General features: G+C 43.9%; 2 protein-coding genes across 5 annotated transcripts in view; both read left to right on the top strand.

Annotated features, from left to right (window-relative positions):
• Nucleotides 1–2,093: 2,093 nt before the first annotated feature.
• Nucleotides 2,094–8,709, top strand: dhh (desert hedgehog signaling molecule). 2 transcript variants are annotated; one of them, XM_052058108.1, is made up of 4 exons: nucleotides 2,094–2,833; nucleotides 2,906–2,943; nucleotides 6,354–6,615; nucleotides 7,672–8,709. In XM_052058108.1, the coding sequence occupies exons 1-4, from the start codon at nucleotides 2,551–2,553 to the stop codon at nucleotides 8,451–8,453; spliced, it is 1,365 nt and encodes a 454-aa protein (XP_051914068.1). In that variant the 5' UTR covers nucleotides 2,094–2,550; the 3' UTR covers nucleotides 8,454–8,709. The 2 variants fall into 2 exon arrangements, with proteins under 2 accessions (XP_051914068.1, XP_051914067.1); XM_052058107.1 differs by having other exon boundaries at nucleotides 2,095–2,943.
• Nucleotides 8,710–12,418: 3,709 nt separating this feature from the next.
• The window catches only part of kmt2d (lysine (K)-specific methyltransferase 2D), a 36,975-nt gene continuing 21,591 nt past the window's right edge, over nucleotides 12,419–27,802 (top strand). Inside the window, exons 1-33 of one of the 3 annotated variants that reach the window (XM_052057909.1) lie at nucleotides 12,419–12,580; nucleotides 15,535–15,619; nucleotides 15,920–16,019; nucleotides 16,104–16,306; nucleotides 16,407–16,516; nucleotides 16,633–16,795; nucleotides 17,264–17,435; nucleotides 17,534–17,648; nucleotides 17,803–17,981; nucleotides 18,076–18,362; nucleotides 19,295–19,414; nucleotides 19,526–20,277; nucleotides 20,354–20,467; nucleotides 20,566–20,679; nucleotides 20,780–20,884; nucleotides 20,979–21,160; nucleotides 21,411–21,575; nucleotides 21,754–21,863; nucleotides 21,954–21,995; nucleotides 22,077–22,262; nucleotides 22,350–22,520; nucleotides 22,595–22,717; nucleotides 23,647–23,768; nucleotides 23,866–24,001; nucleotides 24,079–24,156; nucleotides 24,233–24,310; nucleotides 24,409–24,567; nucleotides 24,680–24,749; nucleotides 24,914–25,152; nucleotides 25,255–25,328; nucleotides 25,625–25,675; nucleotides 25,756–27,333; nucleotides 27,419–27,592. In XM_052057909.1, the coding sequence (XP_051913869.1) occupies nucleotides 15,571–15,619; nucleotides 15,920–16,019; nucleotides 16,104–16,306; nucleotides 16,407–16,516; nucleotides 16,633–16,795; nucleotides 17,264–17,435; nucleotides 17,534–17,648; nucleotides 17,803–17,981; nucleotides 18,076–18,362; nucleotides 19,295–19,414; nucleotides 19,526–20,277; nucleotides 20,354–20,467; nucleotides 20,566–20,679; nucleotides 20,780–20,884; nucleotides 20,979–21,160; nucleotides 21,411–21,575; nucleotides 21,754–21,863; nucleotides 21,954–21,995; nucleotides 22,077–22,262; nucleotides 22,350–22,520; nucleotides 22,595–22,717; nucleotides 23,647–23,768; nucleotides 23,866–24,001; nucleotides 24,079–24,156; nucleotides 24,233–24,310; nucleotides 24,409–24,567; nucleotides 24,680–24,749; nucleotides 24,914–25,152; nucleotides 25,255–25,328; nucleotides 25,625–25,675; nucleotides 25,756–27,333; nucleotides 27,419–27,592 (6,321 nt within the window). In that variant the 5' untranslated portion in view covers nucleotides 12,419–12,580; nucleotides 15,535–15,570. The remainder of the gene's footprint in view (nucleotides 12,581–15,534; nucleotides 15,620–15,919; nucleotides 16,020–16,103; nucleotides 16,307–16,406; nucleotides 16,517–16,632; nucleotides 16,796–17,263; nucleotides 17,436–17,533; nucleotides 17,649–17,802; nucleotides 17,982–18,075; nucleotides 18,363–19,294; nucleotides 19,415–19,525; nucleotides 20,278–20,353; nucleotides 20,468–20,565; nucleotides 20,680–20,779; nucleotides 20,885–20,978; nucleotides 21,161–21,410; nucleotides 21,576–21,753; nucleotides 21,864–21,953; nucleotides 21,996–22,076; nucleotides 22,263–22,349; nucleotides 22,521–22,594; nucleotides 22,718–23,646; nucleotides 23,769–23,865; nucleotides 24,002–24,078; nucleotides 24,157–24,232; nucleotides 24,311–24,408; nucleotides 24,568–24,679; nucleotides 24,750–24,913; nucleotides 25,153–25,254; nucleotides 25,329–25,624; nucleotides 25,676–25,755; nucleotides 27,334–27,418; nucleotides 27,593–27,802) is intronic. The other 2 variants (XM_052057911.1, XM_052057910.1) reach the window with 2 other exon arrangements.

The following is a 27,802-nucleotide window of genomic DNA, read 5'->3' on the forward strand; positions in this document are numbered from 1 at the left end:
CTGTCGCGATTTCCAAGCACTGAAAATGATCATAATCAGCATCTCTGGTGATATTAAAGTGTTGTTTTTGTCGTGATTGTGAAGTACTCCAGAGAATGTGTACAGGGCACAGTTGCGTGCTGTTATATTGCATTTTTCTAGAGTATTGACCCATTTTTCAACCCTGAACTCGCAGGGCACACATAGACAAACAACAACCATCCACACCCACGGACAGTTAAGAGTCGGAGGAAGTAAACATCTGAAACTTGCAGGATAGGGATCCTCGACGACCAGACTTGGCTGCCCTATAGTATTGATGTTTTGTATAGTTTGCATTAAGAGGTGGATTAAGTGGGTAAGGGCCCCGTTGAAGGCCCCAGCTACCAAAAGCACATACCAATGAGTAGCATCAGTGTGTAAATGATGTTAAACCCTTCAAACAACTGACATTTAAACACAAGTAATCGAGCAACACATTTAGACAGATAACAATAGATCCAGACATATTTTCCTCATCCTCTGCAAAGAAAGACTAATATTAATGCTGGTTACTGCGGAGCTGTGGCTGTCTTCGTGGACAGCCGTATTGTACTTCTCCCTAGTGGCCAAGGTGTGCATAACAGAAGAAGCAGCACAATGTCCATAAAACTGAAGAAAAAAAATGTGGGGAAAACGTCTCTCTTAACAGTTTCTTTAATTATGTCATGACTGTTTCTGTTACTGTTGTTGTTGTTGTTGTTGTTTTAATAAAGTACAAGATAGTGCTCATCTTCATATTAAAAAACACTACACATTTTTGGTTGTTTTCTTGTGCGGGTTGGCTGGAACAGATTAATGACATGTCTATTCATTTGAATAGGGCAAGATGATTTGATGTAGGGATTATGAGTGTGGTGATGGTTTAATTCGTTATTAAACTCAGATGTCAAGGTCCCAATGGAAAGTGTCTGCAGATGTAAGCTGAGACTTGGGACTGCAAATGATTGCACTCTCCTCTTTTTAATACTGTATTCCACAGACCCAGGCACTTTAAAGCGCTCAAAGAACTTTCTGTTTAATTCCCCACCTAAAATTGTACTCCATTACTGCTGCCGGTCACTTAAAAAAATGATGCATCGATTATCCGCACCAACTGCACAACCGTCATAGTATTGTATTGCACCACTGATCACGTTGTCTCTGCTCGATGACTTTATACATTGTTGCACAGCTGTCATTGGGCGGTTCTACAGCACGGTGGTACCCATACATTCCGGAAAGTCTTTTGATACTTAGATGTCATGTCTGTGTTAACCGTAGTTGCTCGTTATTGCCAGACTAGTGTTACCAATTACCTGAATATCGCCAGGGTTACGATGACGATCATGGGTGTATCAAGTTGGGACAAGCAGTGGGCACAGTTCAGCGACTACCCTCCTTCATGTGCATGTCACACCCTTACTGGTCTGATTCTCACATGCTGCATATGTTCCCGCGTGTTTTGATCTAGTGTGGCTCTTAAGGTGACAGTGCTATATTTCTTAAACAAGGAAGCCTTCACTACAAGTGTCGAAGTAAGGCTCACCTGGTTAAACTAGTGTAGCTTATACGACCAGTGACAAATTCCTTGTGTGTTCTACATCCTTGGGCAATAAAGATGATTCTGATTCTGATTTATAGCATGATGTTCCGACACATTTGAATGTTCTCCTGGCTATTGTTCTGAGATGGATAAAAACAAAGGTGTTGTTTTCGAGTGTTTTCGTCTCAAAGGTCTTGGGGGCACCAACTCGGTTCCTCAAACACGGGAAGTAAGGGAGACTATTGGGGGTGTCGAGGCTGGAAACTTGTTTTCTCTGCATGACCTTCACTTCTTCACTTTCAAGTTCAGCTATTAATAACACGCACTTGATTCGCATTCCCCCAAACATTTGACCTGTTTTTCCTGGTTATTGATTGATGAGCCAAAAGTGCATTTGAACTGTTGCACCTCATTTGTCTTGACAGCTGGAAGCAAGCAAAGTGGCCCAAGCGTCCCGATCTGATACGTCCGAAATGTTGTGAGTAGGAAAGGATGACGGGGGTGGAGTGGTGTCATTGTGTTAACACAAGTGGACTAATCAAGTCCTTTCAAAGGTTGAATTGGAGGCGTGTGCTGTCCCGGCGCAGTGGGAGCGCGCAGAGAGGAAGGGAGGGCAATCTGCTGCCGAGTCTAATAAGACCCGATGGCTGCTGCAAGGTGGCCAGGAGCGCAGCAACGCTGCAGGGCCCAAGAGAAGGAAGACAAAAGAGGATGACTTCATGACTCGGACTTTGCGGCGCATGCCGTGGCGCACGAGGAGGATTTGCGTGGGGACTGCAGAGGGGCGCCACTTGTATAAGAGCTGTGTTGACATGACAGGTACAAGATGAAGCTGACTTCAAGTGCTCAGGTGGCTTTAAATCAGCTCCTAATCATGAGCACAACCGGAGCAGAGAGCCTTCACAAAAGGCGTTGTAGATTTTAGAAGCTCATCAACTCGCGCTTTACAGTTCCGACTCCTGTTCCATCTCAAGCGTAAAGGATGTCCTAACACCAACTGAGTTTTTATGCTCAAACTACCAGTGTTTTGGAATGGACCAAGCTGTGACCCCAGCCTACATGTCTCCCACCTGAAGCATCAAGCCTCCCCAATGAAGCAGCCCCGCTGGGCCCGCAGCACCTGGCTGGGCCTGCTCGCCCTGTGGACCTGTCTGTGCGTGGCCGAGGGATGCGGGCCGGGCCCGGGCTACGGCGTCCGCTCCAGGCCCAGGAAGCTCACGCCCATGCACTACAAGCAGTTTTTCCCCAACTTTTCCGAGAACAACCTGGGGGCCAGCGGCAGGGCAGAGGGTAAGATCACGAGAAACTCGGAACGTTTCAACGAGCTGGTGTGCAACTACAACCCAGACATTGTTTTCAAAGATGAGGAGAACACCAATGCGGACCGCTTCATGACTAAGGTAGGACTTACTGTGCTTTACTCTTCCATTCCAATGAGAGATGTTCACACTCCTATTACTGTGCGCCACTCAAAAAACATCACATCACCTTCATTCATTCGTCGACCTTGCCCAGCTCCGAGCACCAACAAACATATTTCTCCTCCCTTTTCTTAAGATAAAAAAAATCAATAAAACGTCCACACTCCCCCTTAAAAGGCTAAATTCCCCATTCAGGTACGTGCAGCTCCTTTTAATCTTGAACCAGACACCTTATTACTGGCCATTCTGCTATGAAAAAAGCTGTGTTAAATAATAATAATCATAATAATGCATTTTATTTAAAAGCGCCTTTCATGCCACCCAAGGACACTGTACAAACAATAAGAAAATACAATGTAAAAAAAATATACATCATTTCATTTTTTGTCATTTATCTAATAACTCACTATTTTTGTCCCAGCAGTTTGAAGCGTGTATGAGTGGTTGGACCTGCAACTTTCTGCAAGGTCGACTTCCGAGCCCTAACTTGATTTCTCACGCTTCCGCACATGCGGTGGGAAAGCGATGCTTTGCACTCCGGCGATGCTGTGCCTTGCTTTGCTTGTTTAGGCTATGAATCTCTGTGATGAATATCAGTGCTTGTGATGTGTGCCCTTCTCATGCCCACTTTTGAGTGTGCGCGCCCCTCTTTTGCCCAAATGTGAAAGACGCTCATTGTGCGTCACACTTGGAGAGGTCGCCTATACGAAATTCCCGCATGCTGAAGTAATGGCACCGTTGGAAAAGCCACTATTGTAGTTGTGACAATGAAATGCCTCTCTTCAATGGCATTGGGAGGGAAATGTATCGAGTTTGCTTTCTGTCCCTTTCTTTCTCACCCTTTGCTGTCACATTCCAGCGTGCATGCCAATACATTTTCCCATCTGCCTTGTGCATAGTGGCGCTGGCTCCCATGCTCTAACCGGCTGCTCACACAGCTTCTTTCCTTCCACGGCTCTTACCTTAGCATCGACACAAATGCTGTTCAGTCAACTGAAGGCCGCAAGACTCGCAACATCCCGACGGATGAGTGCATGACTTTCTGGATCAACACCGTCGTCCTGCCAGAGTGCGACTATGCCAAAAGAAGGAGGCCGAGGAGTCACAATTCTGATCAAATGTCTCAGGGGTGAAACTCTTGCTTGGCCACCGTCGCAGCTAGTACAGGAGAGAACGGCCTTGATTATTCTGTCACCCTGTCAAAAAAGGCAAAAGAATGCGGCCAAGTCGCTACTGTAGCAATGTTCTCATATCCTGGTTATTTAAGGAGGGAAAGCAGACATTTCTGTGCCAGCAGACAAGCAATCAAAGCATGGGAGAGAAAGTGTTGAAATGGTGAAACGGAGTCAAATTCTAATTCCACGCTCACACTTCAACGCTCTGTTAATAAATGAAAACAAGTGTAGGGCATTTGTCCTTGTGTGGGCTGCAAACAGGCGCGTACAAGTGCACCAAGCACAGAATATCAGAATCAGTCTATATTCGTATTTGTCGTATTTAGTTGAAACAAATGACATACAATTGCTCAAAGGTCAGCAATCTATGCTCTAAGCGTGCCAAACTCAAGCTCTGGCCACATATCTGGCCCATTACCACGTTTTTATAACTAATTTTAAAACTAATCATGTGTGTCAGACTGCCATTATTCTTGCCAAGATCTGTGTCGACATTTCAAATTTTCACATGTAATAAAACATTAACAGAGCATTTCTAATAATATAATGAGACGATTAATTAATCAATTAAACATTGAGCTCACGACAAAAATGAGTTTGACATACTGTACCCCTACGCACGCACGCACAGACACACACACACACAGACAAACACGCACACACACGCGCGCACATTTTACGGCGATCAAAGTTAACGCATAACCTTTGGAAAGGCTTTGCAAAGCCAAATTAAAAAATATGAGTTGTATATCTTTGACGTATCATCTCAGAGGATAATATTCTGCTCAAGTTATATGGACCTTGACGGGACCTCACAAATCAACACTGCTGCAGTGTGGTGTTTGAGGCCGGAACTAAAGCTCAAAGGGAATAGTTTTGAAAATTGTTTCTCTGAGAATATTGATTGAAAGATGAACGTCAAGTTGAGTCACTTTTGATCATGTTGTGTGTGCGTGTGTAGGAGTGCGACAACTATTCAATTCAATATATTTACACTTTTATTGGTTTTTAGCATTATAAAATCAACACATACTGAAACGAATAACTATTACACAATTCATTTTTACCTAGGTTTTTTTGTAACTAAATGGAAATATACAATAAAGAGTGTTAGCTTTGTTGTACCCGACCAGTTTCAATACACGAACAAGCAACCATCAGCACCAGCACAGTTCAATCCTGCTGGTGTAAATTTAACAGTAGCTTCAGTCACCGTCAAGAAGCATCTTAGCGCTCTCTAGTGGACAAAAAGAAGAATACACATATTTAGGGGCCGCTCGTATCCTCGATACAATTCACTCTTTGCGGTGTTTTCCAACCTTTTTTTGGCCAAGGCACCCATTTTCATGTAATATCTTGTGGCCACAGCAAACCGAGAGTCACAAAACGAATGAGTACTCAACTATTGATGATCTCGTCCCAAATCGCCCATAAATGCAGGCCACTTTCAAATTGTGAAATGTGGGCCTGTTTATTTGACATATTCTGCAGGCCGAAGGGCAACAGGTGAATAGAGTTTTATGATAGCTTCTGCTATCTCCTTGCGAGTGTTGTGGGCGTGCTGGACCATTAAATTTTTCTCTTCGACACTCAACGTTCCAAGCAAGGACAGAGGAACCCATATGAATTTATAATTAACAAATCATATTTTGGGGGCAAATTTAGTGAAATTTCGGAGTCATTGCAAACTTTTATGCGCGAGGCTCACATTTAAACATTCAAAACAGACAACTGGGCCAGGAATTTTTCAAAGACAAAAAAAGAAATGTAAAATCATTAATTTCAACAATACAGTTCTCATTTTTATATGTATATTATCATCCATCCATTATTAACTGAACCGCTTCTCCTTGCAAGTGTTGTGGAGCCTATCCCACCTCAACTGGTTGCCATTTGCCAATCGCAGGTCACACATAGACAAACAACCATTCACACTCACAATCACTCAGGAACAATTTAGACCGCTCAGTCAACATGTTTTTAAAATGTGGGAGGAAACCGGGGCACCGGGAGAAAACCCATGCAGACATGGGGGCCAGAATCGAACCACTAACTGCTGCACTGATAAGCGGATGTGCTAACCACTCGCTCACTATGCCGCCATATGTTATCATTTAATTCAAAAGTGATTAACTAAGTGTGTATACACACACACACACACACAAAATACATTTCATGTGTTTTATTTTATGATGTGCTTGATTCTTGTTCTAGCGCTGCAAGGAATGTTTGAACAGGCTGGCGATTGCAGTTATGAACCAGTGGCCAGGGGTGCACCTCCGGGTGACAGAGGCCTGGGACGAGGATGGTCACCACCCTGCTGGATCTCTGCACTATGAAGGTCGGGCTGCGGACATCACGACTGACGACAGAGACACAGACAAATACGGACTGCTCGCCCAGCTGGCTGTAGAGGCAGGCTTTGACTGGGTCCACTATGAGTCCAAATATCACATCCATTGCTCTGTCAAAGCTGGTAAGATCACTTCTAAAACACACTTAAAGAAATTGTAAGACATGTAACAAAGCACTTTACCAGACATTTAATATAAAATAACAACAATTCAACTGTTTCGAAAGACAATACATGTTTGAAGGTAATCATTACATAGACTAGAGAAGTATGTACTTCTCATTTGTGTAGCTTCAAGCGCTAAACCATTTTTCACCATTGCAGTTTTCCTGATTTTTTTTTTTATGTGGCCAAAACGGGGCCCAGTACCACACTATTTAAGAACTGAACAACTTTGTTCCATTAGTAGCTATGTAGCAACTAAGTTACTTAGTTGCAATTATATTTCAACCAGGACAGCATGCAATTAGCAAGCTAGCAGTGCTTAGGTCTCGAAAATGCATTCTTACCTGGATGCTATAATTTACAAACACCTTGGCAGTTTTATTTAATTCCCAGGTGTTACACATCTTGTGTTATTCAGGCTACTGTAATATTGTTGGAAGACAACTAGCAGGAAGTATCTGTTCCAATGTCTGTAATATAATGTAAGCCACAGCTCGAATGAATAACCTGTATCGCAGCTTTTCATAAAGGCTGGACTTTGTCTGTTTGTGTGGACACACAACAACACAACATTTTGCAAGGCGCTTAAAGCGTCGACAAGCCTGTTCAGCCCGCTGCCTGTCCGTCGGTCAAGAAATGTTCCAGTTAGGTTGCAAGCTTGCTGTGCGCTAGCACTTGTTGTCGTGGTGTGAAAAACAATGCAATGACCCGGTGGGATGCAGTCCAGCTACTGGAGGCTTTACGCGCATATTTTTTTCATGGCTCAAACACATATGCATGACGTAGGCATAAGAAAGTTGCTAAAAGAAGCAGCATACATTTTTCAGTTGGGTATGGTTTAATCTATCCAACGAACACAGCTTGATTTTTTTCAACATTTTTAAGTTTCATTTTATAGTTTTATGTTTGCCCCCCACTGCTATCACAAACCAGAAGTTTTGTTTGACGTTTGAGTCTCTCCCTCCAGAAAATTTTGATTCGATTCACCTGATGGGGTTGTGTTTCTCTCTGCAGATCACTCAGTTGCGGTGGAAAAAGGAGGCTGTTTCCCAGGCTGGGCCCGGGTGACTCTTGCTGGAGGGAGGCAGAAGAGCATGTCATTACTAAATCCCGGGGACAGAGTGATGGCCATGTCTAGCACAGGTCAAATAGTATTTAGCTTGGTCCTGTTCTTTCTACACCGGGATCAAGAAGCTTGGGTCACTGTTCTGTCTCTGGAGACAGAAGATGGCCATAGATTGGCCGTCACACCACAGCATCTGGTGTTCTTGGACTCCGACTGCACTCTTGACAACAGCAAGTACCAAGCACGATTTGCCAGCAGAGCCAGAGCCCGCCACTGCATTTTGATCCACAGAGCAGACGGTCAGATACGTCCGTCTCGAATCAGTTCCATTTCGGTGCAAAGGACAACTGGAGTGTATGCACCTTTGACAGAAGATGGAACTTTGTTTGTGGATGGGGTGCTGGTGTCCAGCTATGCACTCGTAGAAGGTCACATGCTGGCACACTGGGCCTTCGGACCTCTGCGACTCATTTCCTCATTCCAGCACCGACTTTGGGGGGAAAGCACAATGCAAGAGCAGACAACTTTCATTAATACAACAGCATTTCATCATAACACACATTTCTATGCGAGTAAGAGTTCTTCGATCACATATCAGGATGTGGATGGAGCTCGGAGAATGAAAGTGAAAGAGGGACTCAACTGTCAGACATCCAATGTGCACTGGTATGCTCGAGTTTTGTACAGTGTGGGTTCTATTATTTTGGATTCAAACTCTTTTCATCCTTAAAAGTATCGGGTTTTTTAAATGTGTTTTCATGGTAACTAATTCCTTTGCTTGTCTGTGCACTCGGTTGTGTGTAATTCTTCTTTTGAATATGGAGATTTTTTCACACGCATTAGAATTTTTGTCAAATCAATAGATTTTGTTTATTTTTCTACCATCTGAAATGTCATGTATGTTTCGTATTTTGATTATTGCACCATACGTATTGTATGTCTTCACCTTTTGTCATCAAACATTAAAATGTAATTTAATGAGGGAATCATATTTTCTCTAGTTATTTTTAACTTCAAAGGCAAGGAGGCCAGTTGATTTGCATAGTCCACATCATGTACAAGACAATTCAAAGTGCTTTACAGAAAGCATTACAGAGGGAGAAAGAAAATATGACGATATTTAAAAAATTACATCTAAAAAATCATCCCAAAAAATGATTAAAAGATTGCATGCAAATGGGGACTAAAACAAGACATTAAAGGATAGATTCCTAAGATTGCTGCAGTAAACATCATGTTTTCAGCCTTGAGTGAAATGAACTGACAATTTGAGCTGACTCCAGGTATTCAGTGAGTTTGTTCCGCAGGCGAAGAGCAAAAGAATGACGTGGTGCGTCGCTTTGTTTCCTTCTGTTTCTGAGAACAAACACGAGACCTGTCGCAGACAACCTGAGCAGTCTGGATGCTTCAGAGGGTATTATTACTGTCTGTCTTGCAGGCATTTTGGTCCAAGGCCATTTAGAGATCTGTAAACCAGATGCAAGATTTTAAAATATATTCCTTGACTCAGCAAGTGTAGTGATTTGAAGACAGGTGTGATCTGGTCCAGTTTTCTGATAGATGTAAGGACTCCAGTGGCAGCATTTCAGATCATCTGCAACACCTGAGTGATTTTCTTATTAAGACACTGTAAAAACCCCTGGGCCGTGGTTTGGACATCTTGGTCGAGGGCACCTCGTATGTTTCTCTCCTGCAACTACCACTCTTCCAACACTGAGCTCATCCTAAGATCAAGTAATTCATGTGTAACGTGAAGCAGCACTTTACATTGATTGTAGCCTTTTATTTATTGTGGAAAAAAATACTTTTGAGGATAGTCAAGTCAAGTCAACAGTATTTATAGAGCACTTTCAAACAGCCATCGCTGCATACAAAGTCCTGTACATGGAGCAATTTACCATGCACAATAAACAGTAAGACAAATCGGTAATAAAGGCGGTAGAAAGCACCAAACAGTAAAACCAAGAACAAATCTAAGTCATGCTGAGTCGAATGCCAAAGAATACAAGTGAGTTTTGAGGAGGGCTTTAAAGATGGGCAGCGAGGAGGCTGCCGAATGTTCAGTGGGAGGTCATTCCAGAGAGAGAGACCAGCAACAGAAAAGGCTCGATCCCCCCTGAGCCTCAGTTTAGTTCTTGGTGCTTGTAATAATGTCTTGTCCGCAGACCAGAGGCGCCAGGCAGGTGTGTAGGGGCGGATGAGCTCAGAGAGGTCAGGTGGCGCGAGATTATTCAGAGATTTGAAAACAAAGAGGAGGATCTTGAAAATAACTCTAAAATGAATGGGGAGCCAGTGAAGGGATGCCAGAGTAGGAGTTACATGCTCCCTCTTACGAGTACCAATCAAGCGGCATTCTGGACCAGCTGAAGGCGCTTAATGGATGACTGCCTGACTCCAAAGTAAAGGGGATTGCAGTAATCGAGCCGGGATGTGACAAAGGCATGAATTACTGTCTCAAAGTGTTCATGTGAGAGGAGATGTTTTATTTTGGCCAGCTGTCTAAGGTGAAAGAAGCTGGATTTAACAACGGCACCAATTTGCCGATCGAGTTTGAAATCACTGTCCAGTTTAAGGCCCAGGTTTGAGACTGTTGACTTACGATAAGGAGACAGAGCGCCCAAGTCTACAGGATGGAATGTACAAGGGCCACTGGGACCAAACAATTATATCACCTCTGTCTACTTTTCGTTGAATTTCAAGAAATTTTGTGCCATCCAGGTTTTGATTTCTTCCAGACAGGATAGGAGTGGCCTTAATGAGAAGGCGTCTTTCTTGCTCAGTGGGACATAGATAGATAGTGGGATAAGAAAAACATCAGAAAAATCTGAGGTTATATTATACGAACAAATTAGTCAACTTTCAACTGGAGCATTACTACACTAAAAATAACCAATAGAGTAAGCAAGCGAAAACACACCTAACCTACAAAATAGAACGTGGAAGACACAAATTGTGTTCACGTCCTCCTAGTTCATGCTCTGTTGTAAACATCTGTGGAGGTATTCAAAGGGATTATCCTTGAGATGCAGAAGGCAGATGGGAAGGGAATCACTCTGCTGGCTGACGAATGGGAGGAATCGAGTGCCCTTAATACCAGCCTCTATTTACAGCCATTGGCCAATCAGCCTGTCCTCCAATCAGTCTCGCCCCCCTAAAAAAAAATCTAATCCAATCTTGCTAAAGCTGAATGGGGAGTTAACTAATCCTGTGCAGAGGCCTAGTAACAACCTACTGTATTTTCAAAATGAAAACCTGCACACGTCATGTACTAATGTATGCAAAGGCATGGCAGTACCACTACGTGGTGACCTTCTCCAGCCATCTTAACACTTTTGTTTCTGAATGTATTATTAGCTAATGAATTTGGATGACTTCAGGTGATCAATGGTCATCATTTTCAGGTTGTGTGGATTAAAGATGTCAAATTCCATTTGAAATGACATGAATTAGGGTCACATGGAGGTCTCTGCACATGTGCAACAGTGCAAAGTGGCAGGGTCAAACTGCAAATCAATCATCGCTGAAGCAGGTGCTGGTGACTGGTCAATGCACGTAGAGTACACAATGCAGGCACCCTTAATCCTTATACAGTATTGCCTTTTACAGCATTATCACTTTTCAGGTAGTCTGCAGTCCAGATCGAATCGTGTAACACAAGTCGACATGAATATACAGTAACATTAGGTTTGGCTGTTTGTGGAAGGTGATGCAGTCTTCTACTAAACATAGGCTTGAAGTTGGGGAGCAGGCATTTGATTGTCAAGCAAGAGTGTAGATACACTTGTCGTTACTACATAATTATAATTTGATGTGTTATTTATGAGTCCAGCCAAACGCGCCCTGCATCCAACCGAGCAGAGTTGGGATCAGTTTAGATAAATCACGCTTGTGGCAAATTAATACTTCTTTAGTTTAATTTGACGGGTAAAAAAAGAGAGCCACTGGGTTAGTCATTCATGACAACAGATATTGCGCCAAGATAGTCCTACTGATGCAATTTATAACAAGCTAATGAAAATGGCTTCCGCGCTTTGGAAAATGTAATGATTCTCCAGTACTATCGAGTGTTAATATCCTCCATCATGTTTCCGCGTTGTGCCTGCCAACAATGTGCAGCGCTGTGCAGGAAAAGATAAACAAAGCACAACAGCAGTTTAATTTTAGACGCCCTAATGTTGACACGTTGAATGCTCGTTTCGCACGATTTGCTGATTTTAGAGCGCTGGTAAATGTTTTGCTTTTGGCGCAGTTTGGCCAAGTGTGTAATGTATTGGGGGGTTCATGCAAAGTGTCAAGTACAATATGTTGCCGGACAAAGTCGACACCAAATGAGTGTTTATTTTGCACTATTCCGCACAAAGCTGCGAGCTCGCGAGAAGGATTCCACAACACATCATGCAGTGGCTCGTTGTTAGCATTCTAGCTACATTCACAAGCCCGGTCGTACGGTCGTGTGTTAGCTGAAAGAAAACATCGAATGGGAAGGCAGCGGTACTCTGGGGCGTATCGGAGCCTCTTGACGCCCGTGTTGAATATACGTCTGGGGCGAGCATGATGAAGCGGCGGTTGGCTCGCAAAGCCAGCGGTCTCTCGGCGTAGTTGTATCGGGGTGCACAGTACTAGAGGAAGACAAGTGCGCACTGAGCGAGCTCGGTCGGCAGCCTTCCGCCTGCAAGCACTTCCCCCACTCTCTCTCTCTCTCTTCCTGACGCTCTCTCTCCCTCTCTTTCGCTTCAGCCGGCTAGCCGCAGCTACAGTCCGGTACAAAAAATGAAGCGACCAGAAGCAATACGGGAAGCTGTTGTGGGGCTCTTTGGATTTTGCTGATGTGTGAGGAGACGCTTTTGCTTTCGTAAGGTCAGTATAGTCACTTGTGACTTTTGTCATCGTGCCGTGCCAAGTGTAAATAGAGACACACTAACCCTGACCTTAGACCGGGCAATCTTGGCTCCACTCTCGGTAGCATTTAGCTGTTAGCTTGTAGCAGATGACGCTGTCTACTTGCTGGAGTACTAGCCGTGTTACCTGGGCGCTAACTTCGGCTTGATTCCTGTTCCGCGGTGACGCTGCCCAGGGTGTTTTAGTCCAAGCTAACCGTTGTCATTTCCAGAAGTGAATGCCGCTATCCATGCCACAAAGCGTAGTTTTCGCAGTTTTGAATATTCGGGACACCTAGCTGCTACGTCACCATCGCCAGATGCCAGTTTTTCCGTTTCGGTCCGTCGCTAGGGATATGGACTTGGCTATTTGCTGGACTACTGCGAATCCCTCAAATCGGTGTTTACATTGAGTAACGACTGGTTTGTCTGTTCTCATCGAGCTGTATTACGTTTTCTCTGGAACGACATCAACATGCAGATGTTGTTTGACATTATCACCACAGTAGAAGCATATACGATCACTGTGAAAGTTAATTTGTTATTACTTTCTGTGTCAACCCAGCTAACGCTATTTTGCCTTCTCTCGGCGCTTTCGCGAGACACTCTCGAATGCATTTTAGAAAAAAAGCCTACTGAGCTCATTAATTGACTAGCTATTATGACTTGCTGATTATGTGGTGTCGTTATCTTGGAGTTTTTTTGACTTGTCACGTTTATTTCGAAAACGTCTTCCGCCAAATGCACTGAATTGTTCACTTTTTCTTTTTGACCAAATAATGTTGATTAAAATTGAGCTCAATGTGTTTTTGTTTTCCGTCTGTTTTTAAAAAATGTACACGATGGTGTTGTATATACGTGTTATTCTTCTCCAATAGTGTTAAGCGCTTATATCTTCTATGCATGACAAACACGTGAAAGGCATTCATTCGTTCGTCCAAGACTAGTTTTCCTCCAACTGCCGAATAATTTTGTGTGTGTGTGTGTGTGTGTGTGTGTGAACACGATTAATTTTGACTTCGAAACGGGTGGAATGTTTCGTTCTGTAATTGTGCGCCGATTGCATCTAAGGTGCAGACCATATTGTATTATTGCGGCTGCTCGGTGCACATTCATTTGGTTCATTTTCTGACATTGAGAGAGTATAATCAATCACACGAGCATACTGTAGACTCTGCCATGTTATCATTCAGCTGAAACGGAGCTGCGTGCAAAAAGTCTCTTTCCATCGACATTGACGCTACTCAATATGTCAGCTCGCCGACCACACACGACCCACGCCACGACTCGGTGGTATTTGTTGTGTGCAGAAACAATGGCGGGGCCGTCGTTTGATTGACTATACTGTACTGTACTTCATCCACGGCGTGAAACTTCGAGCGGAACACAAGTGTGAGCGAGTTTGGTTCCGCCCGACAACAAGAGCGTTGCAACAGGAAGTTTGCCACGCGGAAGTTGTCTATTCTTTGTGTATTTTGAAAACAAGAAAAACTATTTATATGAAACTCCACAATTACTGGTTAAAACATATAACCTTTTTGTGTTGCGATATAACCGGTTTGGGAAATGCACTGCTGGGTGAATAAGCAAATTATTATGATAACTCCTGTGTTCAATTTACAAGCATACGTGATTGCAGTATTGCTCATGTGAGTCAATGGCGGACTCCAAGTCACTTTACCTTTGGACAAAACCGAATGCACCAGTATAAAGTGATTAAGTATTATTTATTTGTGGCGTTGAAAATGCTTATTTAACATGACGTAGAGCGGTTTCCCCGAAGATGCTGCTGTATTCCATCGTTTCACGGCTTGGAATCCCGCTCTGAATCCATCCATAATATGAACTTTATACCCTCACAAGGGTCGTGGGTGTGCTGGAGCCTATCACAGCAGTCTTGGGTTAGTAGGCGGGGAACACCCGGAACTGGTTGCCACACAATCGCCTCGGAGACAAATCATTCGCGCACAGAACCACACTTAAGGACAAATTAGAGGGTCCATCAACCAACCAACCATGCATGTTTTTGGAATGTGCGAGGAAAACTGAGGACCCAGAGAAAACCCACACAGGCATGGGTAAGGGCCCAGAATCAACCCTTGACCTCTTCACTTTGAGGCAGACATGCAAACCAGTTTATGTATTCATTTTTTGTGTTTATAATTTCTTGCAGCCAATTGGGAGTTGTAAATGAGCCATTTAGTTTCATATATTTTTTGAGGAATTGAGCAGTTATGCATTTGAACAATTTCAATGGTCGCTTATGAAATAAGCAAATGATTTGAGGCGAAGAAAAATATGAAGTTATGGTTAGCGAAAGGATAAGTAGGAGATGTTTAATAAATAGAGGTTAAATTGATCTAAGAAATGAATCTGAATTAGAATTAAGATAAGTCCAAGCGTTTAACCTTGATTTAAACCTATAAAAAAAGAAGTTATGATTAGGAAACACTTTACTGGACTGACATTGCCCTAACGGCCACACCTGGATTCAGTTAATGTGGAAGCCAGGAGAAACGTAACACAGCAGCCTATATATCACACTAAAATAACCTATTCACGGCCAACCTACAGTAATCACAATAAAATAGTCGATTCACGACAGGCCCAGAATTTCTCACTCCGACAATTGACCAATCAGAGTTTTCACAGCAAAGTCATGCTAGCAGGAGAGTTGCCGGTCACAGCAAAATGCCCGCTGCCATGTAATCAACATTGACATTTTCATATGGAAGTATCTGCATGTCCTTGATTGTTGTATGGTAAGCCATCTGTTTTGTTTAATTTGTATCGTCTCGTTATGTAGTTGTCACCTTAGTCACTAATAACATTAGAGTTGTTGTTTTGGTCATATTTAAATCATTTTAGGTTGTTAGCATACTTGACAATAGTGGTATTGCATTACTGTAAGGTGTTTGTTTTCTGACGCGGCAGATCTCTGTCAAGGAGGTCAAAGTCAGTTTGGGCGGGATGGACGATCAGAAATCAAACTGCGACGAAAGCGACTCTGAGCCAACTGGTAATCACTGAACATTTTCTGCATCCCAAATTTATGTTTGCATATGTGTGTGGAGTATGCACTGTGAACTACGTTGTCACTACACCCTACTTTGTGCCATTTAAAAATAATTTTGGGGTTTTATCAAGTCAATTGCTCTTAAAAGAATTAACTGAAATGATTATCTGTAATATATCTGTGTCATAAAAAAATAATACTATGCTCTTGTGCTAGTTTCTTGGAAATACCGCCCTAAAAATTATTGTGATAACCCTATTGAGCACAGTTCTCCTGTATTTTATTGATTTGTTCTTTTTTCAGCTGATGACAATGCTCCTGCTAGACAACTAGGAGAGTCCCAGGCTCTCCCTGCTGCTGAGGATGTGTCCAGTCCTACTGTCGCCTCTTCAAGTACACCTATGTATGTTTCTTGTCCACTATTCTCGTCCAAGGTGCTTACTGTTGTCAATATTAAGCACAGAGTGTTTGTATGTGTTTGAAATAGAGAGAGCATAAGGGCTTGTGCTCTTTGCAACTGTGTGGAGCGCAGCCTTCATGGACAACGGGAACTCAGACACTTTGGGTCGACTTCAGAACTGCCAACTCTGCAGCCGACTGCTTCTCAGCTGCCACAGCCTGGAAATGATGAATTGTCTTCCATTGGATTTGCGGACACCATCTGCCTATCATCGCTATTTGATGACTCAGGTTAATTTCTAGACAACAGTTACTACTTTGAATCTGGGGATGATGTGAATCCAAGTTTGACTGGGGACTTGAAGAACTAATGATGCCGTTTGGAATGCAGGGGGTTGTTGGGTTCATCACTGGTGTGCGATGTGGTCAGAAGGAGTGCAACAAAAGGATGATGACGGGTTGGAGAACGTGGATAAGGCTGTTATCTCAGGGACACAGCGGGTACGTGCGCTGTCTCTAATGTGGATTCAGTGTCATGAGATGAGAATTTTTGGAATAACAAAAGTTTTCTTCATGAAGTATCACACTTAATGATATTTGGCGCTGGTTTGTTCCAGCTATGTGCATACTGCAAACGGCTGGGTGCAACCATTCGATGCCATGCTGAGGGCTGTTCAACCTTTTACCACTTCCCCTGTGCAGCAGCGAGTGGATCCTTCCAATCCATGAAGCAGTTGGCCCTTCTCTGTCCACAGCACATAGACAAAGCAGAAGAGTTAGGTATGATCAAATGCATCTTCACACGATTGCTAACACAGTTACGTCACGCACGCCTGTACAAATCATTACAAAATGTTTTCAACAGTCGAACAAGTTCCTCATCTCATCTCATCGGTTATTTTTGATCATAATTGGATTCTGGGTTGTGCTTTCCAGTGAAACTCCTCCTAGTATTGCAAATACTTTACTTAAAATATGATTAGGGAAAAAAAGGCTAAAAAGCCTAAGTCTGAAAATATGTCTCACCAAAGTGAGATGATTATGATTTAAGTATGTATTACCTCACTTTCCTGTGAATAAATACACACTTCCCCAAACAAGTTTGGATATTAGAGAATCAGAAATTAGGGGTTCAGTTCAATGAATGTTGTAGTTTGCACACCACTGCAGTTTTAGCTTCCAGCATTAGCCCCGTGTTGCTTTAAGATATTGAACAGATGATCTGATTCTATATTTTGACTTCCGCAGCAGGGGAAGAGTCTTGGTGCGCAGTGTGTGATTCAGCAGGGGAACTCACAGACTTGCTGTTCTGTACGGGTTGTGGCCTACATTATCACGCGGGCTGTTTAGAAATTGGGGCCACGCCCATCCAGCGGGCAGGATGGCAATGCCCGGAGTGTAAAGTGTGCCAGACCTGCAGGCGAGTCAACATTGTCAATACATTTGCATGTAGTCTAGTTTTGGTGTAATATGCCATTTGTTGTGATGTAACTAATTTCTCATGTCATCATTCTCCAGGCAACCAGGTGAAGACTCCAAAATGTTAGTTTGTGATGCCTGTGATAAGGGTTACCACACCTTCTGTCTGCAGCCGGCCATGGATTCTCTCCCCACAGATCCATGGAAATGCAGAGTAAGTCACATTCGTCATCTTTTCAAGGTGGACACTTCCCTTAAAAAAAAAAAAAAAAAAATGAACGTCACTTTCTTGAGAGAAGGGTTTTCCAGTTAAATTCACGGTCTACTCTGATCAAGTGTTTTTTCCGCCCTTATGTGAATCTTGTCAGAGGTGTCGTGTATGTATGGAGTGTGGCATTCGTGGGCTGGTTTTGCCTGGCTCAGCGCAGTGGTTTGACAACTACGCAGTGTGTGAGGCCTGCCAGCATCAGCGCACCACCGTGTGTGGCGTCTGCGGCAAAGCTGCGCACCCATCTGTGGCTCTTCAGTGCTGTACCCTGTGCCACAGGTTTCTTCAGTGATCACGCACATACTTATCATTTGTGGGTTTCAGTCACAAGTGGGCTCGCTGTAAAGTATTCTGTGATCTTTTATCCTCTCAGGTGGGTGCACAGAGAGTGTGAGATACCAGAAGTAAAAAGCATTTGCCTGCTTTGTATGGAGGATCGACATCAGCAGGAGCATCTCCCCGAAGCGCACACGGCACAGACTCAAATGTCAGAGGTGGTGGACGAGACCGATGGACAGATCCATTTGGTGGAGATGACAATCCAAACAGAGGCTGACATGATGACAGAAAAGCCAGTAGCTGTGATACAAGGCCAAGGAGGCACATCAAAGATGGGGTTGGCAGCCGCTACTGCAGAAGAAGCGACACCCATGGACCTAGGTTAGTTCGTACCCATCCCAACGAGTGTATACCAATACCAAAATTCTGACTTTGATACTACACTTGTGTAACGTACCTTGGTAGCAATCCCAAAACAGTGCAATGACAAAGAGCTACGATATCAGTAAAAGCAGCGGAGTAATAGAGGGCTAAACAGGGAGCCTCAAGTCTTCTGTGTATTTATTTAAAATATTAGTCAGTGGAGGATATGAAAAATCCTTCCAGCAAGCACTTCGCTTATTTCTCTGCAAGCAATGCACAGTTTTTAGCCATTTCTTGTCTTTGTATGTTATTTCACCATCTGATGCCTACTTTGTAGTCACGGCAATCGACTTTTTTTGTAAGGCAGGCATTAAAAAAAACACGGTGCCCTCCAATTTTTTGCATTTGGATACAGACCAGTCCTGGATTTACCCAGCCATTCACTCAAAAGTCAGCTGGTATAGGCTTCGGCCCACCCGAGAACTTAGTGAGGATAAGTGGAATTGATGATGGATGGGTCTTTTTGTTTTTGACAATGGGGTACCACGGTATTTTACAGGTACACCACGCAACCTTCATCACAGCAGCAACACAATTTACAGAGTGAGGATTCACACAATGCAAGTGGTGTTGGAAAATTAAAAAAATGTTTCTTTTGTGTGTGGGAACATGTAAGTTAGGCTTGGTAAACACCTACAAATAATGAGGCTGATTTTGCCCCTCTCAACAAAGGCTACGGTAAATTATTGTAAGTTTTAAGATGATTCCATACGTTTTTTTTCCTAGCTCTTTTTTTGTCACCTTTGATTGCACAAGAGTTCTCGATTCTAGATCCTTCTGAAACAGAATCTTTGTCTTGAGGTTATTGGAGCACACCTTATTAAAAAACAACAACAACAACAAAAAACACATCTCTGTGTAACAGACCGTAACCAGTTCTCTCCTTCTAGGTGCGGAGGATATTGTTTATGGGACAGCAGATGTACGTGACAAATTGTCAAAGGAGGAGCTGAAGATTGACAAGGACAACTGCATTTCAGAGAGGTCTGCGGCGACATTTGAGTCTCCAGGTAGTAATCTCAAGCAACTGTCGATCTAAATGTTACATGGACAAAAGTCTGATGCAGCCAATGAAAGAGTTGAAAGTGATTTAAGTAATAACATACATTCCTTCATCCTAGCTGAGGAGTATTCAACCAAGCAGAGCAGCCCTCATCAACCTATTGCTGAAAGGCGAGCAGAAGAGGCAGTCAGACAAGTGATCCAAGCTGACTCGAGACTCAAAATAGAGTCTCAAAATCCTGAAGTAGAAGAAACACTGGAGGGCCCTGAAAATATGGAGGTGGAGAATCAGGAGTCTTTTTTGTCTGTGGATGGGCCTCGATCCGCAGAATTAATAAAGGCCGGTTCTGGTGGCTTCCAAAGTGTTGAATCATTCTGTGAGACGCTGTCGGAGTTGCCACCCTCTCCAGCATCTGTAGAGAAAGTGGAGAACGTACACCGGTCTGATGAGCGGCACACAAGTCCATGCCAAGCGCGCCCATCATCTTCTCATCTTTTACCATCGGACACACAAGACGAACTCTCTACCGTCAACATGGAGGAGAGGCTACTCCCTCACTCTGAAGAAGAGGAGGAGGATGAAGAAGATGACGATGAGCAAATGAGAAGGCAAGGAGACGATGTGGACATAAAAGAGGAACCACAGGAGGATGAGGTGAAGCCAGAATTGCTTTTGGATGAAATGTCCAACATGAGCCATGGAGATGAAAGTAGCAGCGGTTTCCTGGGCTCTCCCGGAGAAGCGGATCCTCACCTTTCTATGGAGCTCGGCCGCTCTGAAACCGATGACTCGCTTCCCTTTGAACCCCTTGGAAGTAACGCAGAAAAAGTGAAGCGTAGGGGATCCCCCGGCCGCTCAAGGGTCAAACAGGTCAGTGGACATTGTTAAACACATTTTGTTTATGTTGACCACATGAGACAAAGCTGACTTGGTGTACTTTTGTCAGGGTCGAAGCAATAGTTTCCCTGGAAAGCGTCGACCACGAGGAGGTGGTGCAGGGAGAGGGCGGGGTGGGCGGTCTCGCCTCAAAGCCATGGCCTCTTGCATTGATGCCTTTTTGGTGAGCCAAGTTTTGCATTAGCTTTATGGAAGGAACAAAAGAATGAAAGAATACTGTTCATTATTTCGACTTTTCGATTTTTCTTCACTTGTCCACAGCTAAGCATGACTACAGACTCTGGAATAAGTAAGGAGGAAGATGATGAGGAAGATGACACCATGCAGAACACAGTGGTTCTTTTTTCGAACACGGACAAATTTGTGTTGCTCCAAGTACAGCACCTTCCTTTTAAATGCATTAATTTGTATTTTGGCTTATTTGTTACTCTTCAATGAATTTTTTCCCTTCTCTTCTTTCCGTGGTGTGTTTCAGGATATGTGCGTTGTATGCGGCAGCTTTGGAAAGGGCGCGGAGGGGCAGTTGTTGGCTTGTGCGCAATGTGCTCAATGTTACCATCCTTACTGTGTGAACAGCAAAGTAAATGCAACCCTTCCAATATGTCTTTATTTCACCTGCTATAAACCCAGGTCCTTTGTAAGCCAAGATATATTCAATGCGCTATCTTCTCTAGATCACAAAGACAATGTTGCGCAAGGGCTGGCGCTGTTTGGAATGTATTGTGTGCGAAGTATGTGGCAAGGCTTCGGACCCTTCCCGTCTGCTACTGTGCGATGACTGCGATGTCAGCTATCACACCTACTGCTTGGACCCGCCGCTGCACACAGTGCCCAAGGGAGGTTGGAAATGCAAATGGTAAAGAAGGAAAAAAATCTTTAAAAGCTCTGTTCAACCTTGTAACTTTGAATGGGGTCAAATGGAAATACATTCCTGGAATTTTGCATACTAAGTAAAACATTCATCTGACATTGCATTAACTATTCAAGGACTCTCAATTTACTGGCTTGTGTAGCAAAAGACAAATTGTTGCATACTCACATTGGCATATGTGGTCTTTTTGAAAGGGGATGGATTAATTGGTACTGTGTGATTCTCTACTTTGCAGGTGCGTGTGCTGTGTACAATGCGGTTCCAACTCTCCAGGTTTCCACTGCGAGTGGCAAAATAACTACACACACTGTGGCCCCTGTGCCAGCCTCGTCACCTGTCCAGTATGCAGAGAGAACTTCATGGAGGAGGAGCTGCTCCTGCAGTGTCAGCATTGCGACCGGTGGGTAGTGGTCATTAAAATGAACTAGGTGAATCAAATCAAATGAAATATTTGTTCGACAGCCACCAATGCTGTCTTTCAGGGACTATATACTATATGTTATCTATTATGAATTAGTTAATGCGGTGTGATTTATTCTGAATGTCACACGGCGCTCTTGACTTTGTGCCTTTTGAAGATGGGTGCATGCGGTCTGTGAGAGTTTATATACCGAGGATGAAGTGGAACAAGCATCCGATGAGGGATTTGCATGTACATCATGCAGCCCATATGTTCCCAAACCTGTTGGTGAGTCGGAACAAAACAAATGATAAAATATTCATGAATTGCTGCTGTATGAAATTAATAGATAAATTTCACCTGTTTTTTCCACTATAGTTGAGTCGGCCATTATGGCTTCAATAAGGATCAAAGAGCCAGGTTTGTGAAATTTTGTGGCCAAGTATTTTTGTGCATTCTGTGCTCGTTATCTTTTTCACCTTTACATTGGGAACTTTACAGAGCCACAGTTCTACCGGTTAGAGGGTGTTTGGCTGACAGAATCAGGAATGTCCCTGCTGCGGACCATCTCCATGTCTCCCTTGCTCAAGAGACGCCAACGTCGCTCTCGCCTTGGCACTTTGTGCTGTGAAGGAGGTCCTGATGGAATGGATGTGAGAGAGGAAGGAGAAGGGGAAGAGGGAAAAGGTTGGAAGTTTTTTCTTCTTATCTATTTTAACCAGCCACATTTTTTAAATGCACTGCTGTTTTCAAACTCAATTTTATTTGATCTAGTCTGTGGAGAGTCTATGGATTGTGACGCTAAGATGGAGAACCCTGGAAGCCCCGACAGAGAAGGTGCTGCTGATGGAGTCACGGATGGCCTGGCTGAGTGTGACGTTCTCAAAGGTGGAGTCGACGATACGGAAGACGGTAAAAAAAGAAAACGGAAGCCCTACAGGCCTGGTAAGCTCACATTATTTTAAAAGATATATTTAGCACAAAAAATGTTTGGATAATATACAAATTCATTGCATCAGGAATTGGTGGCTTCATGGTTCGACAAAGGAAGTGTCACACACGCATGAAGAAAGAGTTTTTTGCCCAGCTGGCTGGAGAGACTACTTTAGATGGACAACCAATAGAGAGAACTATTGAAGAGGGTCAGTAACAAAATGGATGACCATTTTTCCTGTAAAAGACACACATGATGCTTTTGTCCACAAATTAATTATCGGTACTTCGTTTTGTAATAATATATCTGTGACATGCTCTCTTCAAAGTATGTGAAAGATTTAGCCTCCCTCCCCCCTTTCTTTAATGCCCTCAAGTCTTAGCAGATTTTGAGAGGGCCGTCCTGTCTCATAACCTTTAAGCCAATGCTAGCCTTGCCCGCTTTACCACGGAACCAGTGCAAAGTAAGGCTTTTGTTACCACGGCGACCAGGGGGCACTCGGCATTTGAACAAAGCATGTGAGTTCGAAATGCGGAAGTGGAATTTGGTGTAGGTGAAAAAAGTGAATGCTCGCAAAGACAAAAACAGCATTTTTATTTGGAGAGTTTACTACTTGATATACTGCACTTGTCAATTAGTGTATTCCTCGGTGCATGTGGCACATTCAGTGGTCACATCATCGACCAGAAACACTCATCCCCCACTAATTAAGCCAAACTGTTGACAGTTTGGGGAAATGAAGAACTGCTTACTTACAGAAATCGCCAAATTACAAAAGATTTACTTGGTTGTTTACTTTCACACTTGGTGCACAGACCCACACCAAAGACCCAAGTATTTGTTTGCAAAATAAATGTTTCATGTTCCCGTAAATATTTCACTTTGTGTTTAATTGATGGGTGGAATCAATAATAAATTAGCTACTTCTATTAATAATCATAGGACACTACAGTCCATCGTGTACTACTTATGAGCTTTTCAGACTAAAGTTATCCACAAAAGCCCTGGTTTAGGTAAAGGAATGTAAAGACACAACACTACGGCATGTCAATTAGTTTTAAAAGTTTGTGTATCTGAGCATCTACCATTGTGAACATTTTCCATTTTAAAAAATGTTTTAATTGTTGGTGTGTGTAGGGCCCCATCCTGACACAGATAACATCATGGACCCTAAACCATTGGAGGGCGAGGAGCAGGCTAAGAAACGTCGGGGACGAAAGAAGAGCAAACTTGAAGACATGTTTCCAGCCTATCTCCAGGTTTGTTGGTCTGTCTTCGTGTGGTCCCGGAATGAAAAGCAATGGGACGGTTTCTCCGTATAATATCACCTCATGCAATACTGTGTTTCGGGTGCAGGAGGCTTTCTTTGGAAAGACACTTATAGACTTGAGTAAGAAAGCTGTAATGACAACCCCTGGACAGAGGCCAGCTGCATGCATTCTTCAACCTTCATTACCAAAACCATGGGCATTCAAAACGACTTCCACAGATGGTAAGAAAAATGACTTGAACGTTGACACACAATGTCGGTACAAAGCAGTGAACTATTTGTAACTTGTTACCTTGTAGCTGAGGCCAAGGATCATATGGTGCATAATCTCAAGCAAGAGGGGGGTGAGGCCCCCCATGCTCAGGGAGAAGGTGCAGGTTAGTAACTGGGTCACTTCCTCAAGTCTTGCTTTGCTTTGAATGTAATTGTGTTGACAACATCCATATGTTTCAGGAGTCTCTGTGCCATCCTCAATACTGAAGGACCTAGGGTCAACTGATCCTCATGACTTTGAGGCAGAAAAACGTGAAGGTACTCATAGATGATTCTTTGGACTTAACGGTGCACAAAAGCAAATGTTTCAGAGGTTTTGAACTTTTTGCTTCTTTGGTGTTGTCCTTCCATGTCAGCTCTTCCACAAGGAGTAGAGAATCAGGATTCTGAGCAGTTTTTCAGGAAAGTTCTCGGAGTGTCAGAAGGCTCCACCCTGGAGGGTATGAAGCCCATCTCAGAGGGCGATAAGGGAGAACTCAATTGTAGGGCCCTGCCACAAAGACCTCTTCTCTCAGGTGCGTCGAATAGGAGGCCTACGGTTAAGCTTATTGTCATCTTATTGGCATTGGAACAGTGATTAAATGAAGTTCGATATGGGGTTGCTCTTGAAATAAACCTATTTTCTAGGGTCGTTGCCCTCAGCTGCAGTGATGGATGCTTTCCCTGCCCTTTCTCAGTCACCATTCTTTGACATGCGGTAAGGAAGGGCTACATTTACTATTCAGCATTGCATGGCTTAGCTCAATTCTGCTATGGGCAATACATGTATGTTAATGTTTTATGTTTCATTATTTTCCAACGAAGCTGAATTGCTTCAGATGATGTATCATGTAAGCCTTCATCCTCTTAAATTGTGTTCAGAGAAAAAGGAGGGATGTTCAGTCCAAACGGTGGTGAGGAGAGTCCTTTGGCCACCCCGTCCACCCCGGCGACTCCTTCCTCGCCGCCAACCCCCACTGAGGCAGAAGGCGATGGACTGTCCTATAACCAGCGCAGTCTCCAGCGATGGGAGAAAGACGAGGAGCTGGGAGAACTCTCAACCATTTCCCCTGTTCTTTATGCCAACAGCAATTTTCCCACTCTTAAACAGGACTACCCAGGTGTGTGTGGAAGGCGATTATCATTTGATAAATATTGTTTCAATTTAGCTCTGTTACATATTATACTTTGTACATTTGTTGCATTTCTTTGCCCTTTCCCAGACTGGGCAAGTCGCTGTAAGCAAATTATGAAGATCTGGCGAAAAGTGTCGGCAGCTGACAAGGTTCCTTATCTGGTAGGGTCTCTTGTTATATTGTGTTTATTATTTTACTTTATGTTAACTGTTTTGTTAAGCGCTTTGTTACAGCTGCCGCTGTTGTGAAAGCGCTATATAAATCAGCATGCATGCATGCATGCATGCAGCATGCATGCATGCATATTACATTTTGCATTAATTATTGCGGCCGAAACAACTGGAGCAAAAGATATTCCTTTTGGCTCGACCAACGAGTGGATAACAAGAAAAGACACATATTTCTACCAGACAATAAATTGTATCGAATTTGATTGAACATGTTGATATTTCAACAGCAAAAGGCCAAAGACAACCGAGCAGCTCAAAGGATCAACAAGGCACAGAAGGTGAGTTCAAACTTCTTATAGTCACGGCAAGTGAAAGTTACAAAAAATGCTTTCTCATTTCTGCTTTACTGATCTCATAGCAGGCAGAGAGTCAGGTGTGCAGGCCTGTCAAGGCCGAGCCAGTGCGTATGAAAGGGGAAAGACCAAGTTTACACCTCCAGATACCGCCACCTTCTGGATCTACGTCCATCTCGTCTCAGCCAAGCTCGGCAGAAAGCCCATTTCCTTTCCCCCCAGATTCAGGATCCTCCTCTGTCTTTTTCTCAGACGGTATTGCGAAGACCCCAGGATCAGCTGAAATCCATGCAGATCCTTTTGCCAAGCTCCCCCCTCAGTCGCCACGTTCTCACTCCCACCCACCAACTCCTTTATCCTATGCTGGGGCCAGTCCCATACAGGCCTCCTCCTCAGGTTATTCCGCTTGCGGCCCACAGGGTCCTCCTCAGGGACGGCCAGCTAGTCTTGGCCCCTTTGACATGCAACCAATGACTTCAGGAGCCACCAGACGGGCTCAGCAGGTTGACCCCTATTTCAGATCACAGTTACAGCATCAACAGGGTCATTTGTCACAAGGCTCTCAAGAGTCCCTTACACCCCTACAAAGCCCTCATTCAAGAACTGCTGGGATTGGGATTGAGTCCCCCATTTTCTCGCCACCTCATAACGCACATTATGGAGACCCTCAAAGAACTTTGCAGACAGATTACGGTTCATCCCCCATACCCTCAGTTGCATCCTCACCTGCCAGCCAGTATCGAGCTGATATGAGTGCACCTTCTCCTCGCAGCACTCCTGTCGGAAGACCCGACCTTTCCACTGGGTCCCCTGCTGGGATGCTAGAGTCTGGGGATGGACTATTTAAGGCACCTTTGACACCACGAATGCACCAAGGGGACGGTGTAGCGCTTCCTTCTGGAGCCTCCCCAAGCCACCCCTCCGAAGGTTACAGGCAGTCTCCCTCTCACCCTTTCTCTGACCATCACATTCAGTCTCCACTGGCTCCCAAGTTGCAGTCAGGTGACGGTTGCACTCTTGGACCGCAGAGACATCCGGTAACGCAACAAGAAATGTGCTCAAGAGTTTCTTCCAGCCCACAATCCCAGGGCAGTTGTCAGTCTCCCCACACTCCTGGGGGGCTCTCCAACGATGCTTATTCTGCACAGTCTCCTGTAACCCCACGTTTCCAGTCTCCAGATCACTGTTCTCAGCCACCTTCAAGGCCACAATCTAGAGACCCTTTCATGACTATCCACAAACCACCTCGCCCCACTTCTGCTGCACCAGATGGTAGTACAAGTTTCAAAAGCTCACCTAATTCAAATCAGTCACCTCAATTGCATTCCAGCGGTAGTCCCATCGGAGATCTTCTTTCTTGCAAATCCTCAGCACCCCCTCCTCCATTTGGCCCTAGCACAGGAAGCATCCAGATATCCCAACAGCAGGCACAATGTCAGTCACACCCACAGCAAAGCCAGCCGCAAACAAATCAAACTACTATTACAGACAGCTGCAGTTCGACAATGATGCTTCCTTCTGGATCTCAAGATGCACCTCATCAGCCATCCTTGCCAGCTGCTCAAGAAATGGCTGATGTGTCAGCAGTGCAAGACCCTGCACTTGTGGGCCTGAGTCCCTCTGAGCTGGAGAAGCACAGACAGGTATGAAAAGTGTTGGCCTAAAAATGTATGTTGTTATGCCCTAAATGTTTGTTTTTTAAATTTGTGTGTGTCTGCGTGCTTTTAGCGTCAGAAATTGAGGGAATTTCTAATTAGACAACAAATGCAACGGAACACAATGAGACAAGAAAAGGAGGCAGCTGCAGCTGCTGCAGGCAACGCCTCTCCTGGATGGCCAGGAGGAGAGATGGGTGCATTTCAACAAGATAAGACCCACAGAGCACCACCACCTTATCCACAGGTACAGTGAAATCCCTGCTCATCACCCCTGAAAGGAACCAAGCCCTGTGGCAAAAATTCCCCCTCTAAATGTTTATAATTGACCTTAGATGCCACAAGATGGTAGCAAAGCAATACTTTTATTGCTTTGGCATGAATGTTATGCCTCATGGACCTATTATACAAATGTGCAAAGAGCAAACCGTGAATACGTTCACTGTACACATATGCA

Source organism: Hippocampus zosterae, chromosome 2 (genome assembly GCF_025434085.1).
Source record: "Hippocampus zosterae strain Florida chromosome 2, ASM2543408v3, whole genome shotgun sequence".
NCBI classification, from domain to species: domain Eukaryota; kingdom Metazoa; phylum Chordata; class Actinopteri; order Syngnathiformes; family Syngnathidae; genus Hippocampus; species Hippocampus zosterae.